This window comes from Scyliorhinus torazame, chromosome 22 (genome assembly GCF_047496885.1).
Source record: "Scyliorhinus torazame isolate Kashiwa2021f chromosome 22, sScyTor2.1, whole genome shotgun sequence".
In the NCBI taxonomy this organism is placed as follows: domain Eukaryota; kingdom Metazoa; phylum Chordata; class Chondrichthyes; order Carcharhiniformes; family Scyliorhinidae; genus Scyliorhinus; species Scyliorhinus torazame.
The window spans coordinates 100024022-100044024 of NC_092728.1; the positions used below are offsets into that span (position 1 = coordinate 100024022).

General features: G+C 43.2%; 1 protein-coding gene across 2 annotated transcripts in view; it reads right to left on the minus strand.

Moving 5' to 3' along the window:
* Positions 1-2031: 2031 nt before the first annotated feature.
* ubac1 (UBA domain containing 1) overlaps positions 2032-20003 on the minus strand; it is a 38177-nt gene continuing 20205 nt past the window's right edge. For both annotated transcript variants that reach the window (XM_072488730.1, XM_072488729.1), the window contains exons 6-10: positions 13625-13733; positions 11404-11617; positions 9772-9858; positions 6728-6866; positions 2032-4025 (exon numbers count right to left, since the gene is read on the minus strand). In XM_072488730.1, the coding sequence (XP_072344831.1) occupies positions 3910-4025; positions 6728-6866; positions 9772-9858; positions 11404-11617; positions 13625-13733 (665 nt within the window). In that variant the 3' untranslated portion in view covers positions 2032-3909. The remainder of the gene's footprint in view (positions 4026-6727; positions 6867-9771; positions 9859-11403; positions 11618-13624; positions 13734-20003) is intronic.

Sequence of the window (20003 nt, forward strand, 5' to 3'; positions counted from 1 at the left end):
TGCTGAAGAAAATCTACTAGTAGTATATCCAGTACATTTGACTGAATTCAAACAGTAAAACAAAACTCACCTCCTTTCCTGTCACCCACCCACCTTCTGCAAAGGTATCTCTGATTAGAAGTAAAAATAAGAATTCTGGAAATCAGATAAAAACTGGAAAAGCACAGCGCATGCATCAGCACCTGAAAGAGAACGAAAGGTTGACGTTCTAAGTTAGCCTGCCTTTCATATGTGGATTCACCCACATGCATCTGCAGCATCCTCCCCTCCTTCTAGGGGCTTTTCACGGTAACTTCATTGCAGTGTTAATGTAAGCCTACTTGTGACAATAAAGATTATTCTGTTTATCATGCTTCGTCTTAAAAAGGCTGTATTTCTGCAGCAAATGGAATCCGCAAATAGCTCCTGGCAGCACTTTCCAGTAGCATAAAATCGGCATTGTGCTGCCACAAACCAGAACAGGGGTGAGGAGAGGTTAGAAAGTGAGAATTCTAAACATTTTAAAAAGATCCATAAAAAACTGTCAATCAGAAATAAACGAGTGTATTTGATGACACACAATTTGAAAGCCCATATGCTACTATAGGTGACACTTTTTCACTAAACAATCACTAGGTAAGAGGGGAGAAGTGATAGTGCAAAGTTCAAACGGTTTAATTTATTTCAACATGGCACCACTCTGTTTTGCTTTGTAACCCCTGTCTCAGCAATATTGGAACCACATCACTGGATATTTGTGAGCCAAGGACCAGGCTGCATCTATGTTGAATGTCACTTTAAGGAACGCCATTATCCAACTCCACATACTCAGGGAATAGGTCAGGCGAGATGGGACAAAGTCTTTACACAAATTACTTTACTAGTAACGTGCACACAAGAATTTATCATTTAGCCCTGCTGAGAGGCAGATTACAGGAGACTGTGCAGTAGAAAGGGCTGTACATGGCAAAACAATGTCAGATTACCACGACCCCAGTAGACACGGGTGTGGAACATTTGATTCTCAATTTGGGACAAAGTTTCAGATATTCATACACAGGCACCTGCCAGAGTGAAGTTTGCTATTTATAACTCACCTGCTTGATGCAGATGACAGGAAAGGGAATAAGAAAAATAAAACAGTCCATTCCAAAACTGGGATCTCACATAGACCAGCAACGGGTATTACCTGTGGAATTGTGAAAGGCCTGGTTGCCCTATTTTTCCTGAGTATTCAAAGGATTAACTTTGGAGTGGAGACACAGCAGAGTAGCAAAAACATACAGATGTTACGGAGTGATGGAACATAGGTTTGATTTCTCCTGGTCAACCAACTGCTAGGAGTAGGGCACCATCTTAAGCCAAAAAAAACTAATAGCATAATTCAAGGATTGCACCAGGCTCCTGCTTAATCTGTATGGCTCAGCCCACCCAAGACAAAATGTGCATGTCCACAGGAGCACCAAAACAACCAGTTTAGGGTGAATTCCTGCAATGGTTCAGGAAGTTGATCAAGTAAGGAACGAGTGATGTTCCGAAGACAAAGCTGTGAAATCCCTCACCATCACCCACCCCAGCACCTAAATTGCCTGCTGACACCCCTTGTTTGGGCTCACACATGAATGATTGTCACTTTGGTACGATGCACAAGGGACTTCGGCACCCTTGGAGATTGCCCAAGTGGGGAATCAACATCCACTGGAGGGAGGGGGAAGGAAATTTGAGAGAGAAAACAGGCAGTAGAATTAAGTTGATAATAGTGGAATGCAGAAAATAATCCCAATTTGTGACTTTGAGAAATTTCAGCCAACTATGACATTTCAGTTCGAGGTCACATCAGCAACTCTTTTTTTTTTACATTGCACAACTCCTAGTTAATAATTCTATGCATCATTTTAAAACTGCACTTCAGGCAATGATAGCCATCTCCTGGGTAACATAACCTAGTTGGAACCAATTTGGAAGAAGGCTAGCTGGACTGTCCAGTACAGGCAATAACGGTAATGATCCTTTCAAAAGAAACAGTCAGAAATCGAAAGCAAGTCAACCAAATTTCAAAAAGCAGCCAGCTAGTCACAAGCCTGGCATCTCTCCGTTTAATGCAAAATGTTTGACAATTCTTTTAGCTAAAATAAATACTCAAAAAAATCCTTCACACTGCTTGGCCTCGCCTTTTAAAGCATTGCTAGTCTCACACGTCGAGTACAGACTCAAGAAAGTCTTTCACCGGATGCTCTGATTACAGAGAAGTAGGCGTCAGCCTAAGTGAGCCCCTGATGATTTCGGCACAACTCTTTTAAGAAAGGAGAACACTTATAAAACACAAGCATCTTCGGGGAAGAATTGCTTTCGTCTCCACATGTAATGGCATTGCCAACTCTCGCAGGAACAAACAACTCACGATTTCGCTGCACAAAGACCAAAGCATTTCTTCCTCAGGTTTCTTTATTTTGACCGAGTCTCAGTTGCATTTATGAAAATGTTGCTGCTTTTAGATTCTCTGGCACCAAAAGGTAAATCTCAGCAACCAAATCACTTTCCTTTAATACACAGAGTGCTCCACAAGTATTCAAACTCTTGAGACCAATTGTACTTTCTCAGCCATTGCAGTGTAGCAAATTTTCTTAAATTGCCCAGGGCAATGATTGATTCCGGTGGGAGTGGACAAATTCTTCATGAAAGGAAATGAAATGAAAATTGCTTATTGTCACAAGTAGGCTTCAAATGAAGTTACTGTGAAACGCCCCTAGTCGCCACATTCCAGCACCTGTTCAGAGAGGCTGGTACGGGAATTGAACCGTGCTGCTGGCCTGCCTTGGTCTGCTTTAAAGGCCAGCTAATTAGCCCTGTGCTAAACCAGCCCCAGAGTCATCCCACATAGTCTCTGGGTTTTCATTTTTTCCTCATTTCACAGACTGCAGGCTGCTACATAGAACATGTGGGATGCCACAAGTATATATTTTTAAAATCTGTACAAGGTCTCCAAGTAGATCATTCTATAAAAATCAACATTTAAAGATTCTTTATACATGGTGGTAATAAGCATCAAGGTATCATGCTGAGAAAATGGCTTCTCTCCAAAACTGCAGACTAACATTGCTTTTCAATACCGTGTGAAAGCTTATTTACAAAGGCAATCAGCAGGAGGAGCATTCTGTATATTAAACAGTCCCATTTGGCACCAAGTCTTTTGAACAAGGACATCCCACACAATGATATCGTTGGGTGCATCAAATAGAACCCAAACTTGTGCAGTGAGGTGAAAAGAAAGCCTTGTTTACCTAAAGCATTATCTTTTATTTGCAATCACTGCTAGCTTGCAGAACTGCATCCTTCACTATATTGCTAATTTTGATGTTCTTGGAGGAGGACGACCGATCTTGATAATCAAGTGTCACTGCTCCCCACATTAAAAGATTCTTCCAAGTTTGCTTTGGGGTGTATGAAGGAACAGTACGGTTCACCTGTTTATCAAATTATGTTCTGTCCTTTTTTCAAAGAGGGACAAGGTTCCAAAATTGAGACGCAGTCAAATATTTAATCAGTGGACGCCATGTCTTATACCCTTTATTCTTTGGCTGTTCTCAAAACAAACGCCCAAATGCCAGAAGACACAATTGCTAACTTTTCCCTAGCAAAGTGGGATTACTTTTTCCTTCTGTTTTTTTTTATAAGTGTTCTCTCTTTAGTGTGTCAAACTGTGCAATTTACTAACAGCATTTACTTTAAATTAAAAACCTCAAATCAAGGCTGGTTAAGCACTAGATCCAAAGGCAACAGTAGTTAAGTGGATGTAGTTGCAAGCTACCCATAATCGAGTACAAACAGGGTCCACTGGTGAATAATCCACGGACGCTCTTCCCAGGAAATGGCACCTTTTTTCTGCAGATCAGCAGCTGGAAGCACCTCTGTCAGAGTGAAGCTGTTGCCCTACGTGCGATTCAGAGTCTGGAAGATTCTAGAAATCTGCAACATCACAGGACCAGTCTCGGGATCATTCATCCACTGAGTGCTGTTCAATGGATTTTCCAGCATATCTTCAAATGCTGCAAGAGGAGAACACATTTAAGGTAGTTGTGGTGATTGGAGAAAAGTGAATTGAAGACCAGCTTAGTACATAAATGTCATCCTACAGCAGACACTTGCATAGTTAGAAGATAAACCTTCTCCAAAATTTGATTGAAAACTCGGACTATGTTCTAGCTATTAATAGAAATTTTACACTTTTGAAAATAATGAATTCTTACGATCGGATATTTTGCAATACGTTGTGTTAAGGGCTTAGATGGAGCAGAGTTCATAAACTGTATAAAAGATAACTTTTTTGCTCAACACGTGGAGGGTCCAACAAGGGATGGTGCAGTGCTGGAGCTAATTCTGGGGGAATGAAGCCAGACTGGTGGTTAATGTGATGGTGGGGGAGCATTTTAGTGATAGCGCCACAACATGGTGCAATTTAAATTTGTTATGGTCAAGGAAATAGACAAATTGTAGAAACATCTCTTGGATTACCGCAGAGATACCCTCCCCGTTTCCTCTTTGAATACCCCAAACTGCTCTTCTGTAGATCTCCCCACAAGTAATTTGTTGCAATCTACCTTGACCAGATCCTGCCTTATTTTACTAAAGTCTGCTCTCCCCCAATCTTCAAAGGAAATATTCAATGAATGGCACCATACGGGGAAGTTCTGAGGAACAAAGAGACCGTGGCGTGTTTATAACTAGCTCTCAGAAGGGAGAAGGGCAGGTAAATAGGGTGGTGAAAAAGGCATATGGTGCACTTGCCTTTATCAGCCGTGGCATAGATTACAAAAGCAAGAAAGTCTTATTGGAGAACATTGGTGAGGCCACAGCTGGAGTACTGTGTGAAGTTCTGGCCGCCATATTATAGAAAGGATGTGATTGCACTAGAGTGGGTGCAGAGGCGTTTCACAAGGATGTTGCCTGGAATGGAACATTTCAATTGTGAAGAGAGGTTGGATGGGCTCGGGTTGTTTTCGTTGGAGTAGAGAAGACTGAGGGGCGACCTGATCGAGGTGTCCATGATTATGAGGGTGGATAGGAAACAGCTGTTCCCCTTAGTTGAAGGGTCGGTTACGAGGGGACACAAGTTCAAGGTGAGGGGCAGGAGGTTTGATGGGGATTTATGGAAAAATATTTTTACCCAGTGGGTGATGACAGTCTGGAACGCACTGCCTGGGAGGGTGGTAGAGGCAGGTTACCTCACATCCTTTAAAAAGTACCTGGATAAGCACTTGGCATGATTTAACATTCAAGGCTATGGGCCAAGTGCTGGCAAACAGGATTAGGTGCAGACTCGATGGGCCATAGGGCCTTTTTTGCACTGCATTTTTCTGGGATTGTGAATTTTCAAGCCAAATGAATACAGTACAAACTTCAAATTTACTAAAGGGCTGAAACTAGTGACAGAGCGAATAAAATACCATAAGAGGTGGCACGTAGAGTAAATTAAATTCGCTCGAATAAAGTACAAGCCTTTTATTGTAGTATAAGCAAGATCAGAGTCTTGCATGAACAACAGTGCTAAAGGAAAGAGAATAGCGGAGATCATTCTCCTCCCTCTTTCAGAGATAGGGGGAATTTTAATCATTGCTCAGTAGACCAGACTCGGGTGACACATTGTTGGTTGCCAACCTCTGCCAGCTCTCAGCTAGGCTACTACACAGTAGCTTGAATGGGGAGGGTCAAGGAGAGGGTAAAAGTAAGGAAGATAAAAATCTTTCCAAAGATATATTTCGAGGGAGCATCACTGACAGTAATGTTGTGGAAGTCCACAGGCCTGACCCTCCCACCGTCCAGACAAAAGCGCAAAAGCAGGAACTGAGTTTAACTTTTTTTTAAAAAGGTACATCCCGAAAATTGTGTTCCTATATGGTTGATATCTTTTACTCATCTATTGAATATGGCAAAAATAATGGTTGGTCAGTCAACAACAGCTGCTATAGAGAATCAGCAGGTCTTACACAGCCATTTAACTGTACAAGAACAGATGTCCACAGGGAAAGTTATTTTTGTACCCACATAAGGCAGGTTTCTATTGCTCAAAAACATCAGCACTCTAGCTCAACAAATTAAGATATTTTACAATAGTGCAGACATCCAGTGTCAGAATATCCTCTTAACATTCATGGTTAGCAGAACTGATAAGCACAACATGAAACTGTGACCTTTGAGGGACATTTAGGTTGGAAGTACACATTGCACATCTTGAGCTCAGATTTGAGAATCCTTGCTTCAATACACAGCAAGACATCCCTGTTTCTGTAATAAACACATACTTCCACTCAGTAAACAACTAGAGAAACCCAGAAAGAAAGTCAGAAAATGCTGGAAATAGTCAGACGGTCTGGCAGCATCTGCAAAGAGAACTGCTGAAAGGTCGCTGATCTGAAACGTTAACTCTGCTTCACTCTCCCCAAGGTAGCGCACGGATGCTACTAACGGCCTAGGTTACGGTGGGGAATATCAGGCAGGGTTCTCCTGCTGATCATTATTAGCAATCCGTGTATGCATTTGAAGGACAAGAACAAGGTTGGCCGCTGAATAGTCTCTCAACATTTGTATCTTGCATATATGGAAAATGTGCACTTGGGGGAACTGGAAAACAATCTCAGGAAGCAAATAAAGCGTTAAAGAGAAATGGCCTGGAGAGAGAAGTTACAAAAAAGGAAAACAATGATTTGAACCCTCACCTCACTTGAGAGATCAAAGCATTAAGAAAACTTACCAAGCAGTGTTTTAGGATTAATCAGTCCCAGTTGTACAACAGGATTGTCTAGAATGGCCTGAAATAATGGACTTTCGGTGTCAATGCCCTTATCTAACTCCTCAGGGGAGGGCTTTCGATCACCCAGCAACCATTCACACTGAAAAATAAAAGTCGCTCATTATTGATCAGGAATTCGCTAGATCAAACTGATTCTCCAGAGATCAATGTTACAATACAAAGAGGTTGAGAATAGGGTTACAGCCACATTGCTGTTCCAGGGATAGTTTTGTTTACAACATCAATAAAATAATCTCAGCACACAAGCGAGAGCAATCCTCTTCAAATTCTTTGCCTCCGCAACCTTTCTTGTGGCTGTTCAATCGCCAATAACTGGGAGGCTTGGAGTGGAAGTAGAAATATTATTCTGGCATAGTAATTCAGTGGAACATGGAGATTTAGGTAACGTGCAAAATAATTTCACAGTTTAGTTATCCATTTCTTAGTTAGGACTCTTTAATGTCAGGTGGCAATCCCATCAAAGCATTATAACCACTTTGTCCTTTGTGGGTGGGGAGGAGAAAATTCAAAGCACCCCAATTTAAATTTAGAGGTAAATGAAACTTTTATTTTGTGTAAACACTGCGCTCAGCGTCAGTACCAAGGGTTGAGATGCCACAAGCAAGTAATTCATTTTAATGACCCATCTATATTTTTAACTATTTTGTCTCCTCAAGTTCTTCCTCTCAGGCTCTCAACTCCTTGCTCGGATGCACCATTATCTTTCGGTCTGCATGGAGTGTTACCCATTAAACCACCAAGGAACCACATGAATTTTTTTCTAACACAAGGTGCTTTGACACTGTGCAGCAACCAACACTTGGTGACCTCTTATTTTTATTCTACATTTATCTTCCATTTTAGTAAAGGTGCTGAGAATTTCAAAGTGAGCATACAAAGAACAAAGAAAAAAGAAAAATTACAGCACAGGAACAGGCCCTTCGGCCCTCCAAGCCTACGCCGATCCAGATCCTCTATCTAAAACTGTCGCCTATTTTCTAAGGATCTGTATCCCTCTGCTCCCTGCCCATTCATGTATCTGTCTAGATCCATCTTAAATGATGCCATCGTGCCCGCTTGGACCACCTCCGCTGGCAATGCGTCCCAGGGACCCACCACCCTCTGCGTAAAGAACTTTCCACGCATATCTCCCCTTAAACTTTTCCCTTCTCACCTTGTACTCGTGACCCCTAGTAATTGAGTTCCCCACTCTGGGAAAAAGCTTCTTGCTATCCACCCTGTCTATACCTCTCATGATTTTGTAGACCTCAATGAGGTCCCCCCTCAACCTCCGTCTTTCTAATGAAAATAATCCTAATATACTCAACCTCTCTTCATAGCAAGGCCCTCCATACCAGGCAACATCCTGGTGAACCTCCTCTGCACCTTCTCCAAAGCATCCACATCCTTTTGGTAATGTGGTGGCCGAACCAAAGTCTTATACAACTGTAACATGACCTGCCAACTCTTGTACTCAATACCCCTTCCGATGAAGGAAAGCATGCCGTATGCCTTCTTGACCACTCTATCGACCTGCGCAGCCACCTTCAGGGTACAATAGACTTGAACACCCAGGTCTCTCTGTACATTAATTTTCCCCAGGGCTTTTTCATTTACCGTATAGTTCGCTCTTGAATTGGATCTTTTAAAATGCATCACCTCGCATTTGCCCGGATTGAACTCCATCTGCCATTTCTCCACCCAACTCTCCAATCTATCTATATTCTGCTGTATTCCCTGGCAGTCCCCTTCATTATCTGCTACTCCACCAATCTTAGTGTCATCTGCAAACTTGCGAATCAGACCACCTATACCTTCCTCCAGATCATTTATGTATATCACAAACAACAGTGGTCCCAGCACGGATCCCTGTGGAACACCACTGGTCACAGTTCACCATTTTGAGAAACTCCCTTCCACTACTACTCTGCCTCCTGTTGCCCAGCCAGTTCTTTATCCATCTAGCTAGTACACCCTGGACCCCATGAGACTTCACTTTCTCCATCAGCCTACCATGGGGAACCTTAACAAATGCCTTACTGAAGTCCATGTATATGACATCTACAGCCCTTCCCTCATCAATTAACGTCATCACTTCCTCAAAGAATTCTATTAGGTTTGTAAGACATGACCTTCCCTGCACAAAACCATGTTGCCTATCACTGATAAGCCCATTTTCTTGCAAATGGTAATAGATCCTATCCCTCAGTATCTTCTCCAGCAGCCTCCCTACCACTGATGTCAGGCTCTCCGATCTATAATTATCTGAATTATCCCTGCTACCCTTCTTAAACAAGGGGACAACATTAGCAATTCTCCAGTCCTCTGGTACCTCACCCGTGTTCAAGGATGCTGCAAAGATATCTGTTAAGGCCCCAGCTATTTCCTCTCTCACTTCCCTCAGTAAGCTGGGATAGATCCCATCTGGACCTGGGGTCTTGTCCACCTTAATGCCTTTTAGAATACCCAACACATCCTCCCTCCTTATGCTGACTTGACCTAAAGTAATCAAACATCTATCCCTAACCTCAACATCCGTCATGTCCCTCTTCTCGGTGAATACCGATGCAAAGTACTCGTTAAGAATCTCACCCATTTTCTCTGACTCCACGCATAACTTTCCTCCTTTGTCCTCGAGTGGGCCAACCCTTTCTCTAGTTACCCTCTTGCTCCTTGTATATGAATAAAATGCATCTTGAAATAATACTTGTTATAGGTCAGAATTAAGAGTTGGAAAAGGCTAAATGAGTGTATTCCTCAGAGAAGGCAACAATTCAATTCTCCATATTGATTCATCTGTCACCTCTTAAATTTCAATCACCAAAGTTCCTACCTTCCTCTCCCACACATACACAAATTATATACTATGTGCATTGTCCAGATGAACTCAATGAGGCGAACTCAATGAGGCAGATTATGAATTCAGTAACTAAAAAAAAAATTAAACTTCAACACGGATTAGGTTTGAGTTGTTTCCTAAAATAATCTGATCTATGCGGACTTACAGCAGCATCTTGTTGGTTATTGTTGACTCGCAAAGCATCTATTACTTCCTTTTCATCGAATCCCATTTCCATCAGAGCAATCATAGCCTATAATAAAAACCAACAACCACATATCACTTGCCTTGACACTACTTCATATTTAAACTAGTAACTTTTGGAAACTCTGCATTACTTACAAAAGCATGTACAGTCTGTCTTGAAACAGCTTAGTTTACAACAGCACTCATAGAACAGTGATCTTGGGAACAAAATCATGAACTTTTCTTTTTTAATTATACAATGTAACAACACATATTAACCAGAGAGGTTGTGCCCTGACCCACTGCTGCTTGTTAACCTGATTCAGCATCGTCTTTAATCTTCCTTCAGCCCTCCCCATGCAAACAGATACGCTCAAAAGGCCAGTGCAAGTAAAAATCACACCATGGCAAGCCGAGGAGCAGCGATACGATCCTCGGAATTGGATCTCACACCTTTGGTCTACTGCACTGCAGCCAGCACATGTGCAGCTAACAACTCAGCAAAATTATTCCCCACTGTTGGAGTGCAGAACCTTCCACATCAACTCCAGGTTTTTCATTCTCTGCTGTTGCAATCACTTTTGTTGCATGTAACTCCTTGCCACTTCATCCCATTCCCTAAAACAGAGAATTCTGGCAAGGTTATGGAAAGTGCCCTTTAATACCGTTTAGGCTGGCTCTCACTGGGATCTTTGGCTACTGTTTCCGTTACCCAAATGTACAACACATGGAAATGCATACATTGATGGGAATCAGGGTGATAAACCATCAACTGGTTTCATCACACAGTACTGATCTAATAACAGTAGGTTTCTCATGTACCCATTAGGAAAAAATGGGAGGTTTAAGTGGAGAACAGCAGTTCTCACGGCACCACGCCTTTCCATAGAATCCCATAGACATCCACAGAATCCCTAGAGTGCAGGAGGAGGCTATTTGGCCCATTGACCCTGCAACGTCCCTCTGAAAGAGCACTCTATCTAGGTCCACTCCTCCAACCAATCCTTATAAGCTAACCGGAGGAGGTGGTGGAAGCAGGGACGATAGTGATGTTTAAGGGACATCTTGACAAATACATGAAAAGAATGGGAATAGAGGGATATGGACCCCGGAAGTGCAGAAGATTTTAGTTTAGACGGGCAGCATGGTCGGCACAGGCTTGGAGGGCCAAAGGGCCTGTTCCTGTGCTGTACTTTTCTTTGTTCTTTGTTCTAACCTGCACCTCTTTGAACACTCAGGGGCCATTTAGGATGGCCTCTCCACCTAACCTGCACATCTTTGGACGATGGGAGGAAAGCAGAGGCACCCAAAGGAAACCTATGCAGACACGGGGAGAACGTGCAAACTCCACACAGAGGGCACCCACAGCTGTAATCGGACCTGGCACTGAGGCAGCAGTGCTAATCACTGTACCACCATGCCACCCATTTCATAACTCAGTAAGAATTCAGCGCTTTTCTGGGAAAGCGGTACACTCCAACTTTCAATTATGAATAAATATGGCACTGCGACGAGCTGCAGGAAGCATCGCAAATTAAATGAAGGCACTATTCAAGCATAAGGAAAATTCCATTCATGTCACATGCACTGAAATTAAATTAATTCTACTCACTCTGGATTCTGGTCTGAATTCCCGTTTCCGCCTAATTTTCTTAAAGATGTCAGTCAACTCATCCTGTTTGGCAATTTCAGTGACAGCTTCCGGCTTTGAATCCTTTGGAGCAACTTTTGACCCTCCAGCTATCACATCCCCCGGTAGCGGCGCATCGATTGTAGGGTCCTCTGCGTGTTCAATCAGCCACTCCATGGCCTGTGTCACAGACATACTGTAGGTAGAAGGGAAAACCTGCAAATTGGAATCTGACAACAAATATTGATGCAGCTGTATCGATTAGCACTGCACTCTGCAGTTACATTGCATTTCCATTGATAACAGTCTGTCACTGACCAGAACCCAAGAAGGGGAGTTGAGTTTGGAAATGTAACTCTTATTCAAATGCCACAGCTTTATGTACCTTAAGGCACATTCCCTTTTTAGGTGCAGTAATTAATCTTTAGCCTCTTGCATATTTTCCTTTGTTCAAGATAGTGATCAATCTCACTTAGACTTGCAAGCAAGATCACCAAAGCAGCCTAGACGGATGCAGATTATTCTACTGGGATAAATTTAGCACGTGTATTTTAAAATAAAAGATTTGCAACCAGACTATTTTCTTCTTTTGTGGGTAGGGAGGATAGAATGATAGTAAAATTAGGCCATTCAGCCAACTGTGTTTGCACTGGTTGAAAATAACTCGTCGTCCATTGTAATCTCACCTTCCAGTCAATAGCCATGCAGTTTACAGCACCTTAGGGCATACCCAGGTAACTTTTAAATGAGTTAAGGGTTTATGCCTCAATCACCAATTCAGGCAGCAAACTCCAGATGCCCACCACCATCTGGATGAAAATGTATTTCCTAGTATCCCATCTAACCCTTCTGCCAATCACCTCAAATCTGCTCCCTGATAACTGACCTCTCCGCCATGGGAAACAAATCTTCCTTGCCTGCTCTATCTAGGCTACTCATAACTTTGTACACCTCAATCAAGTCACCCCTCAGCCTCCTCTGTTCTAAGAACTAACCCTGGCTTAACCAATCTTTCCCCAGAGCTGCAATTTCCCAGCCCTTGTAACATTCGTAAATCTCTGTCCTCTCTCTACAGCAATTATGTCCTCCCTGGAATGTGGTGATCAGATCTGTACACAAAATTCCATCTGTGTCATAACCATCATTTTATACAGTTGCAGCCCTGCATCCCTGCTTTTGTATTCTATACCTCATGCAATAAAGGAAGGCATTCCAAATGCCTTCTTTGCCAGCTTTTCCTCCTGTCCTGCCATCTTCAGCAACCTGTGGACATGCACTCCCAAGGTGTCTCACTTCCTCTACCTCTCTGAATAGCCTGCTGTTTGAGTATTCCCATGCTTTGTTTGCCCTCCCAAAATGCAGAACTTCTCGGATTGAATATAGTTGCCATTTTTTCACCCAACCAAACCAATAATATTCTGAAGTCCTCAGTTATCTTCTTTACTATTAACTACACGGCCAGTTTTTGTGTCATCTGAAAATTTCCCAATTAAATCTCACTCGTTTAAATGAAAATTATTTACACCAAAAACAGCAAGGGGCCCAGCACCAAGCCCTGTGGAATGCCACTGGACACCGCTTTCACTCGCTAAAATAGCCGCCGATAAATATCCTTTGTTTCCTGTCACTGGGCCAATTTTAGATCCAACTCACCACATTCCCTTGTATCCCACGGGCTTTTACTTTCCTTATCAGTCTGCCACATGAAGTCTTGCCAAATGCCTTACTACAATCCACTTAGACCACACCCATTGCACTACCCTCATCAATCCTTCTTGTATATTCCTCGAAAAATTAAATTCAGTTAGTAAAACACAGCTTTCCCTTAACAAAGTCATGCTGTCTATCCCTGGTTAATCAGTGCCTTTCTGACTGCCAGTTTATCGTGGTTGGAGAGAAAAATCCTTTGCTCAGTCCACCTGAATCTTTCTTATCCCAAGGACCTTATGACTGTAGTAAAATATAGGAAGTTTCCTGCTTAACTCCATCATAAACCTCTCCCCTCCCAATAGAAAGATAATAGCTTGTCAACTTTCTATACTTGGTGCAACCAAAAAGAGGGAACTATGCAACTCAAATTACTGTAGTGTGTGCAGCACAAAACGCCAAAGGGCATACACTCTATATTACAATTGTAGACATCCAACAGGGGTGTCTCCCTGAATAAATCAGTTCACAAAAAGATTGCCATGGCAACACTCACTGATTCAGCCGTAGTGCTTTCACTGCTCGACTCTCAGGGAAGCCCATCTCAGTCAGCTGGCGTAGTGCTGCCTCATCTACTCGATCCTCCTCATCCTCGTCCAACATTGCTGCCAAAGGGGTAAAATCCATTAGCAACACTTGCATCTAAATCAGTCCTGTGTTAAATAAATATCAGAAGTGCTGGAATACTCAGCAGGTCCGGTAGCATCTGTGGAGAAAAAAACAGGGTGAACGTTTCAAGTCCAAAACGACTCTTCTTCGAACGTTAACTCGAGTTGATAAAAATATACATCGTCAGCCTCCTCTGGAGGCCCCCAGCATCACAGTATTCAGCCAATTCGATTCACTCCATGTGATATCAAGAAAAGGCTGAAGGCATCGGGTACCGCAAAAGCCACGGACCCTGACAACATACCGGCAATATACTGAAGACTTGTGTTCCAGAGCTTGCCGTGCCCCTAAGCCAAGCTGTTCCAGTACAACTGCAACACTGTCATCTACCTGGCAATGTGGAAAATTGTCCAGATATGTCCTGTACACAAAAAGCAGGCCAAATCCACCCAGCCAATTACTACACCATCAGTCTACTCTCAATTAACAGTAAAGTGATTGGAGGGGTCACCAAGCGATACCTGCTGAGCAATAACCACCTCACTAATGCTCGGGTTGGTTTTCACCAGGACCCCAAGCTCCTGACCTCATTATTGTCTTGATTCCAACATGGGCGAAAATCACAGAATTGTTACCGCACGGGGGGCCATTTGGTCCATCGTGTCTGCACCGGCTTTCCAAGCGAGCATCATGAATTAGCGCCTTTTCCATGTACCCCTGCACATTGTTTCTATCCAAGTAATCATCTAATGCCCTATTTAATGCCTCAATTGAACCTGCCTCCAGCACACTTCCAGGCAGTGCATTCCAGATCCGAACCACTCGGTTCAAAACATTTTTTGCTCTCACGTTTGTTTGTTTTTTTGCAAATCACTAAGTCTGTGCCCTCTCATTCTTGATTCTTCTATGAGCAGGAACAGTTTCTCCCTATCTACTGTCCACGACATCATAATTTTGAACATAGCCATCAAATCTCCTTTTAGTCTTCTTCTCTTGAAGGTGAACAGTCCCAACCTCTCCAATCTATCCTCAAAGTTTCTCCTCCCTGGAACCATTCTTGTAAACCTCTTTTCCATTCTCTCCAATGCATTCACATTCTTTCTATATAGTGTGGTTCCCAGAACTGTACACAATATTCCAGCTGAAGTCTAACTAGTGCTGTTATGCTGTATGCCCCTATTAATGAAGCCCAAAAATACTATATGCTTTATTAACTGATCTCCCCACCTGTTCTGCCACGTTCAATGGCCAATGCACATATACACCCAGGTCGGGGGTATGGGTCATTGACATGGCCGGGTTTTTCAGTCTTGAGAAGATCAAGTTCGCCCTGAGGGGATCGATGCTAGGGTCTGCCTGGAGATGGCAGCCATTTATCGACTTCTTTGGGGAAAATTAAGCTGTCAGCAAGAGGGGGGTTAGTTAGTAGGAAAACAGGATTGGGGAATTATGTTTGTAAGCCATGTTGGCTTGGGTTGATTGTTTGGTGGGCAGGTGTTATTTACTTTGTCGTTTTTCCTCTTGAAAAAATGATATATGCCATAATAAAATATATATTTTTTAATTTTACCCCTTACTTTATATTGTCTCTCCATGTTCTTCCTATCACCTCACACTTCACTGCATTGAACGTCATCTGCCACCTATCTGTCCACTCCACCAATTTGTCTATGTCCTTCTGACATTCTACACTGTCCTATTCAAAGTTTACTTCCAAGTTCTGTGTCATCTGCGAACTTTGAAATTGCCCCTTGTACATCAAGACCTAGAACATTAATATATTATCAGGAAAAGGATGGGTTCCAATACTGACCCCTGGGGAACTCCACTACAAACCTTCCACCAGCGTGAAACATATCAATTGACCATTACTCTCTGCTTCCTATTATTCAGTCAACTTTATACCCACATTGCTTACTACCCTTATTATTCCATGGGCTATAACTTTTCCCACAAGTCTATGGTCTGTATTGAAAGTGCATGTACATCACATCAGCAGCTTTATCCTCATCAACCTTTATTATTACCTCCTCCAGAAAACTCCAGCAAGTTATATAAACACGGTTTCCCCTTTAGAAATTCATGTTGGCCCTTCCTAATAAATGGACATTTTTCCATGTGACTATTAATTCTATCCCAATTTCTAGAAACTTGCCCACCACTTACATTAAATTTACTAGTCTGTAATTGCTGGGGCGGCTCCTCACGGCGCTGAGGTCCCAGGTTCGATCCCAGCTCTGGGTCACTGTCCATGTTCCCGTACCAGCCTCCCCGAACAGGCGCTGGAATGTGGCGACTAGGGGCTTTTCACAGTAACTTCATTTGAAGCCTACTTGTGACAATAAGGGATTTTCATGTGGAGTTTGCACATTCTCCCCGTGTCGGTGTGGGTTTCGCCCCCACAGCCCAAAGATGCGTAGGGTAGTTGGATTGGCCACACATATTGCCCCTTAATTGGAAAAAATGAATTGGGCACTCTAGATTTATTTTTAAAAAGTAATTGCTGGGGCTATCCGTGGACCTTTTTTGACACTTTCTCCATTCCTCCGGCACCTTCCATGAGTCTAGGGAAGATGGAAAGATTATGGCCAATGCCACTGAAATTTTCATTCTCACGTCCTTCAATATCCTTGAATTGTATCTCACCCTATTCAACACTTCCTCCTCAACAATTCTGAACTCTTCTAGGGACAGAGTTTCCTCATCTGTCACCATGTCCTGGGTAACATCTATCTCCTTGGTGAGGATGGATGCAAAGTATTAATTTAATACGATCAGCACAGTAGCATAGTGGTTAGCACTGTGGCTTCGCAGTGCCAGGGTCCCAGGTTCGATTCCCTGCTGGGTCACTGTCTGTGCGGAATCTGCACGTTCTCCCCGTGTCTGCGTGGGTTTCCTCCGGTTTCCTCCCACAGTCCAAAGACGTGTAGATTAGGTGGATTGGCCATGTTAAATTGCCCTTGGTGTCCAAAGAGGTTAGGAGACGTTATTGGGTTAAGGGGATGTGGTTGAGGTGAGGGCTTAAGTAGGTCGGTGCAGACTCGATGGGCCGAATGGCCTCCGTCTGCACTGTATATGTCCCCAGCCGCAATTCCCTTTTAGGTCCCCAACTGGCCCTCCTCCTTTTACCACCCTTTAGAAGACTTTGGTATTCCGCTTTATGTTAGCTGCCAATCTTTTCTCAGAACCCCTCTTTGCTTCTCTCGTGTGCTTCTTCACCTCCTCTTTGAACCGTCTGTATTCCTCTTGGTTCTCAACTGTATTTTCTACCTGACATCTGTCATAAGCATACTCTTCCTTATCTCAATTTCTACCTCCCTTTTCATCCAGGGAGTTCTGTTTGCCTTGCCTTTCTCTTTTTAAAGGAATAGACCTTGTCTGTGTAATTTCTGGTTTGATGGTAACCCATTGTTCAGCTAGTTTTTCCTGCCAACCTTTTGTTACAGTCTAACCAACCCAGCTGTTCTTACCCCATTGAACTCGACTCTTCTCCCAGTTAATTATTTTTATTCTGGATTGGCTATTATCCGTTGTTATCGGCATTCTAAACTGTACAATACAATGATGACGATCTCCTAAATGTTCTCACACTGACACTTGATCTACTTGACCCACCTCATTTCCAAGAATCAGGTCCAACAATGCATCCTTTCTTGTTGGACTGGACACATACTGCTGATGAAAATTTTCCGGAACTCAATCTAGGAACTTTTATTCCTCCCCCACATGACGCTTCCACTTACCCAGTCTACATTCGGGTAACTAAAGTCCCCCATTATAATGTTTTGCATCTTTTTATAATTTCCCTGCAGATTGAACTCCTCAAGGTTGTATCTGACTGAGTGTGGCATCAAGCAGCCTTAGCAAAATTGGAGTCAATGGGAATCATGGGTTAAAACTGTGTGTGTGATTGGAGTCACAACTATCACAAAGGAAGACAGTTGTGGTTGTTGGAAGTCAATCACCTCAGGTCCAGGCCATCAATGCAGGAATTCCTCAGACTAATGTCCTGGGCCCAACCATCTCCAGCTGCTTCATCAATTATCTTTCTTCAACATTAGTTCAGAAGTAGGGTTGTTTGTTGATGATTGCAAAATGTTCACTCAGATGTCCAAATGCAGCAAGCCCTGGACAATATCCATTCTTGGCTGATAAGTGACAAGCAACATTCACACCACACATGTGCCAGGCAATGACCATCTTCAACAAGAGACAACATAACCATTGCCCTGTGACATCCAATGGCATTACCATTGAATTTCCACTATCGACATCCTGGGGGCTTACCATAGAGTATAAATTGAACTGAACTAGCTGTATAAGTACTCTGGTCACAAGAACAGGTCAAAGGCTAGGAATTGTGCAGTAAGTAACACACCTCCTGTCTCCCCAAAGCCTTTCAAGTACCTACAGGGCGCAAGTCACGAGTGTGATGGAATACTCTCCACTTGCATGGATGAGCACAGCTCAAACAACACACAGGTGATCTTCTAGGACAAAGCGGACTGCTCGATTGGCACAACAAACATTCACTCCCCCCATCCACGCACAGTGGCAGCAGTGTGTACCATCTACAAGATGCACTGCAGCAACCTTCCTAACCCATGACCACTACCACCCAGAAAGACAAGGGCAGCAGATACATGGGAACAACACCACCTGGAATTTCCCCTCCGAGTCACACACCATCCTGACTTGGAACTATATCGCCATTCCTTCACTGTTGCTGGGACAAAATTCTGAAACTCCTTCCCTAACAGCACTGTGGGGATAGCCACACCTCATGGACTGCGCCGGTTCTAGAAGGCAGTTCACCACTACCTTCTTAAGTGCAGTTAAGGATGGGCAATAAATTCTGGCCTAGGCGGTGACACCCACATCCCTTGAATGAATAAACACCCCTCTACTCAAAGCAACCATTACTCAGTTAATTTCTTCCTTTTGATTGACCCATTACACACTGGCCAGTCCCTAAGCACCATTGCCAGCGGCTATATCGCCAAGGCAAAGAGCAACGGAGAGCGGGCACGCCTGCCTCGTCCCACGATGCAGACTGAAGTACCCCAAATTCATTTGGTTCGTCCGCACACTTGCAACCGGCGCCTTATACAACAGCCGGACCCAATCTACAAACCCCTGCCCGAAGCACCCCAGCACCAACAAATACTTCCACTCTAACCGATCAAACACCTTCTCTGCATCCATTGCCACCACTACCTCCACCTCCTGCCTCTCCGAAGATATAATGATTACACGGAGTAGCCTCCTCACATTTGCCGACAACTGCCTCCCCTTCACAAAACCCGTTTGATCTTCACCCATCACTCTTGGGACAGTGTCCACAATTTGTGATGCCAACACCTTCGCCAATCACTTGGCGTCCGCATTCAATAATGATATCGGCTGGTACGAACCACACTGCTCCAGATGCACTGCTTCAGATCCTTATCCCTCTTTAAAATCAGGGAGATGGAGGCCTGCGACAATGTAGGAGGGATTAGTCAAATGCGATTTGCCCTTCATAAAACCTTCTAAATGTCCTGTTATTACTTCCTTAATAATGGATTCTAACAATTTCCCGATGACAGATGTTAAACTAACTAGTTTATAGTTTCCTACTTTCTGACTCTCTCCTTTTTTAAATAAGGACGTCACATTAGCATTTTTCCAATCCACTAGAATCTTTCCCGCATCCAGGGAATTGTGGAATATTATAACCAATGGATCCACCTTCTCCGCTGCCACTTCCTTTAAGCCCCTAGGATAGGCCATCAGGTCCTTGGGACTTGTCTGCCTTCAATCCCAATAGTTTGTTTCGTGCTTTCTCCCCTATTGATGATGATTATTTGAAGTTCTTCCCTTTCTATTACCTCTGCATTACCTGTTACTATTGGGATGATACTAGTATCCTCGATCGTCAAAACGGAGGCAAAATATTGAATTAGCATCTCCACCACTTCTGTGTTCCCCACTATCAACTCTCTTGTCTCATCTTCCAAGGGTCCAACATTCACTTTAGCAACTCTCTTTCCTTTTATATACTCACAGCTTTTGCTATCCCGTTTTATAGTTTACTTTCCCAATTTACCTTTGTTCTTTTTATTACTTTTTTTGTAACCCTTTGCTGATCTTAAATTTCCAAATCTTCCGGCCTGCCACTGCTCTTTACAATGTGCCTTAGATTGTGTGTTTCTGATATCTTTAACTTCCTTGCTTAGCCATGGATGTTATTCCCCTCGTTTCTTACACTCTTTCTTCATCTCTGA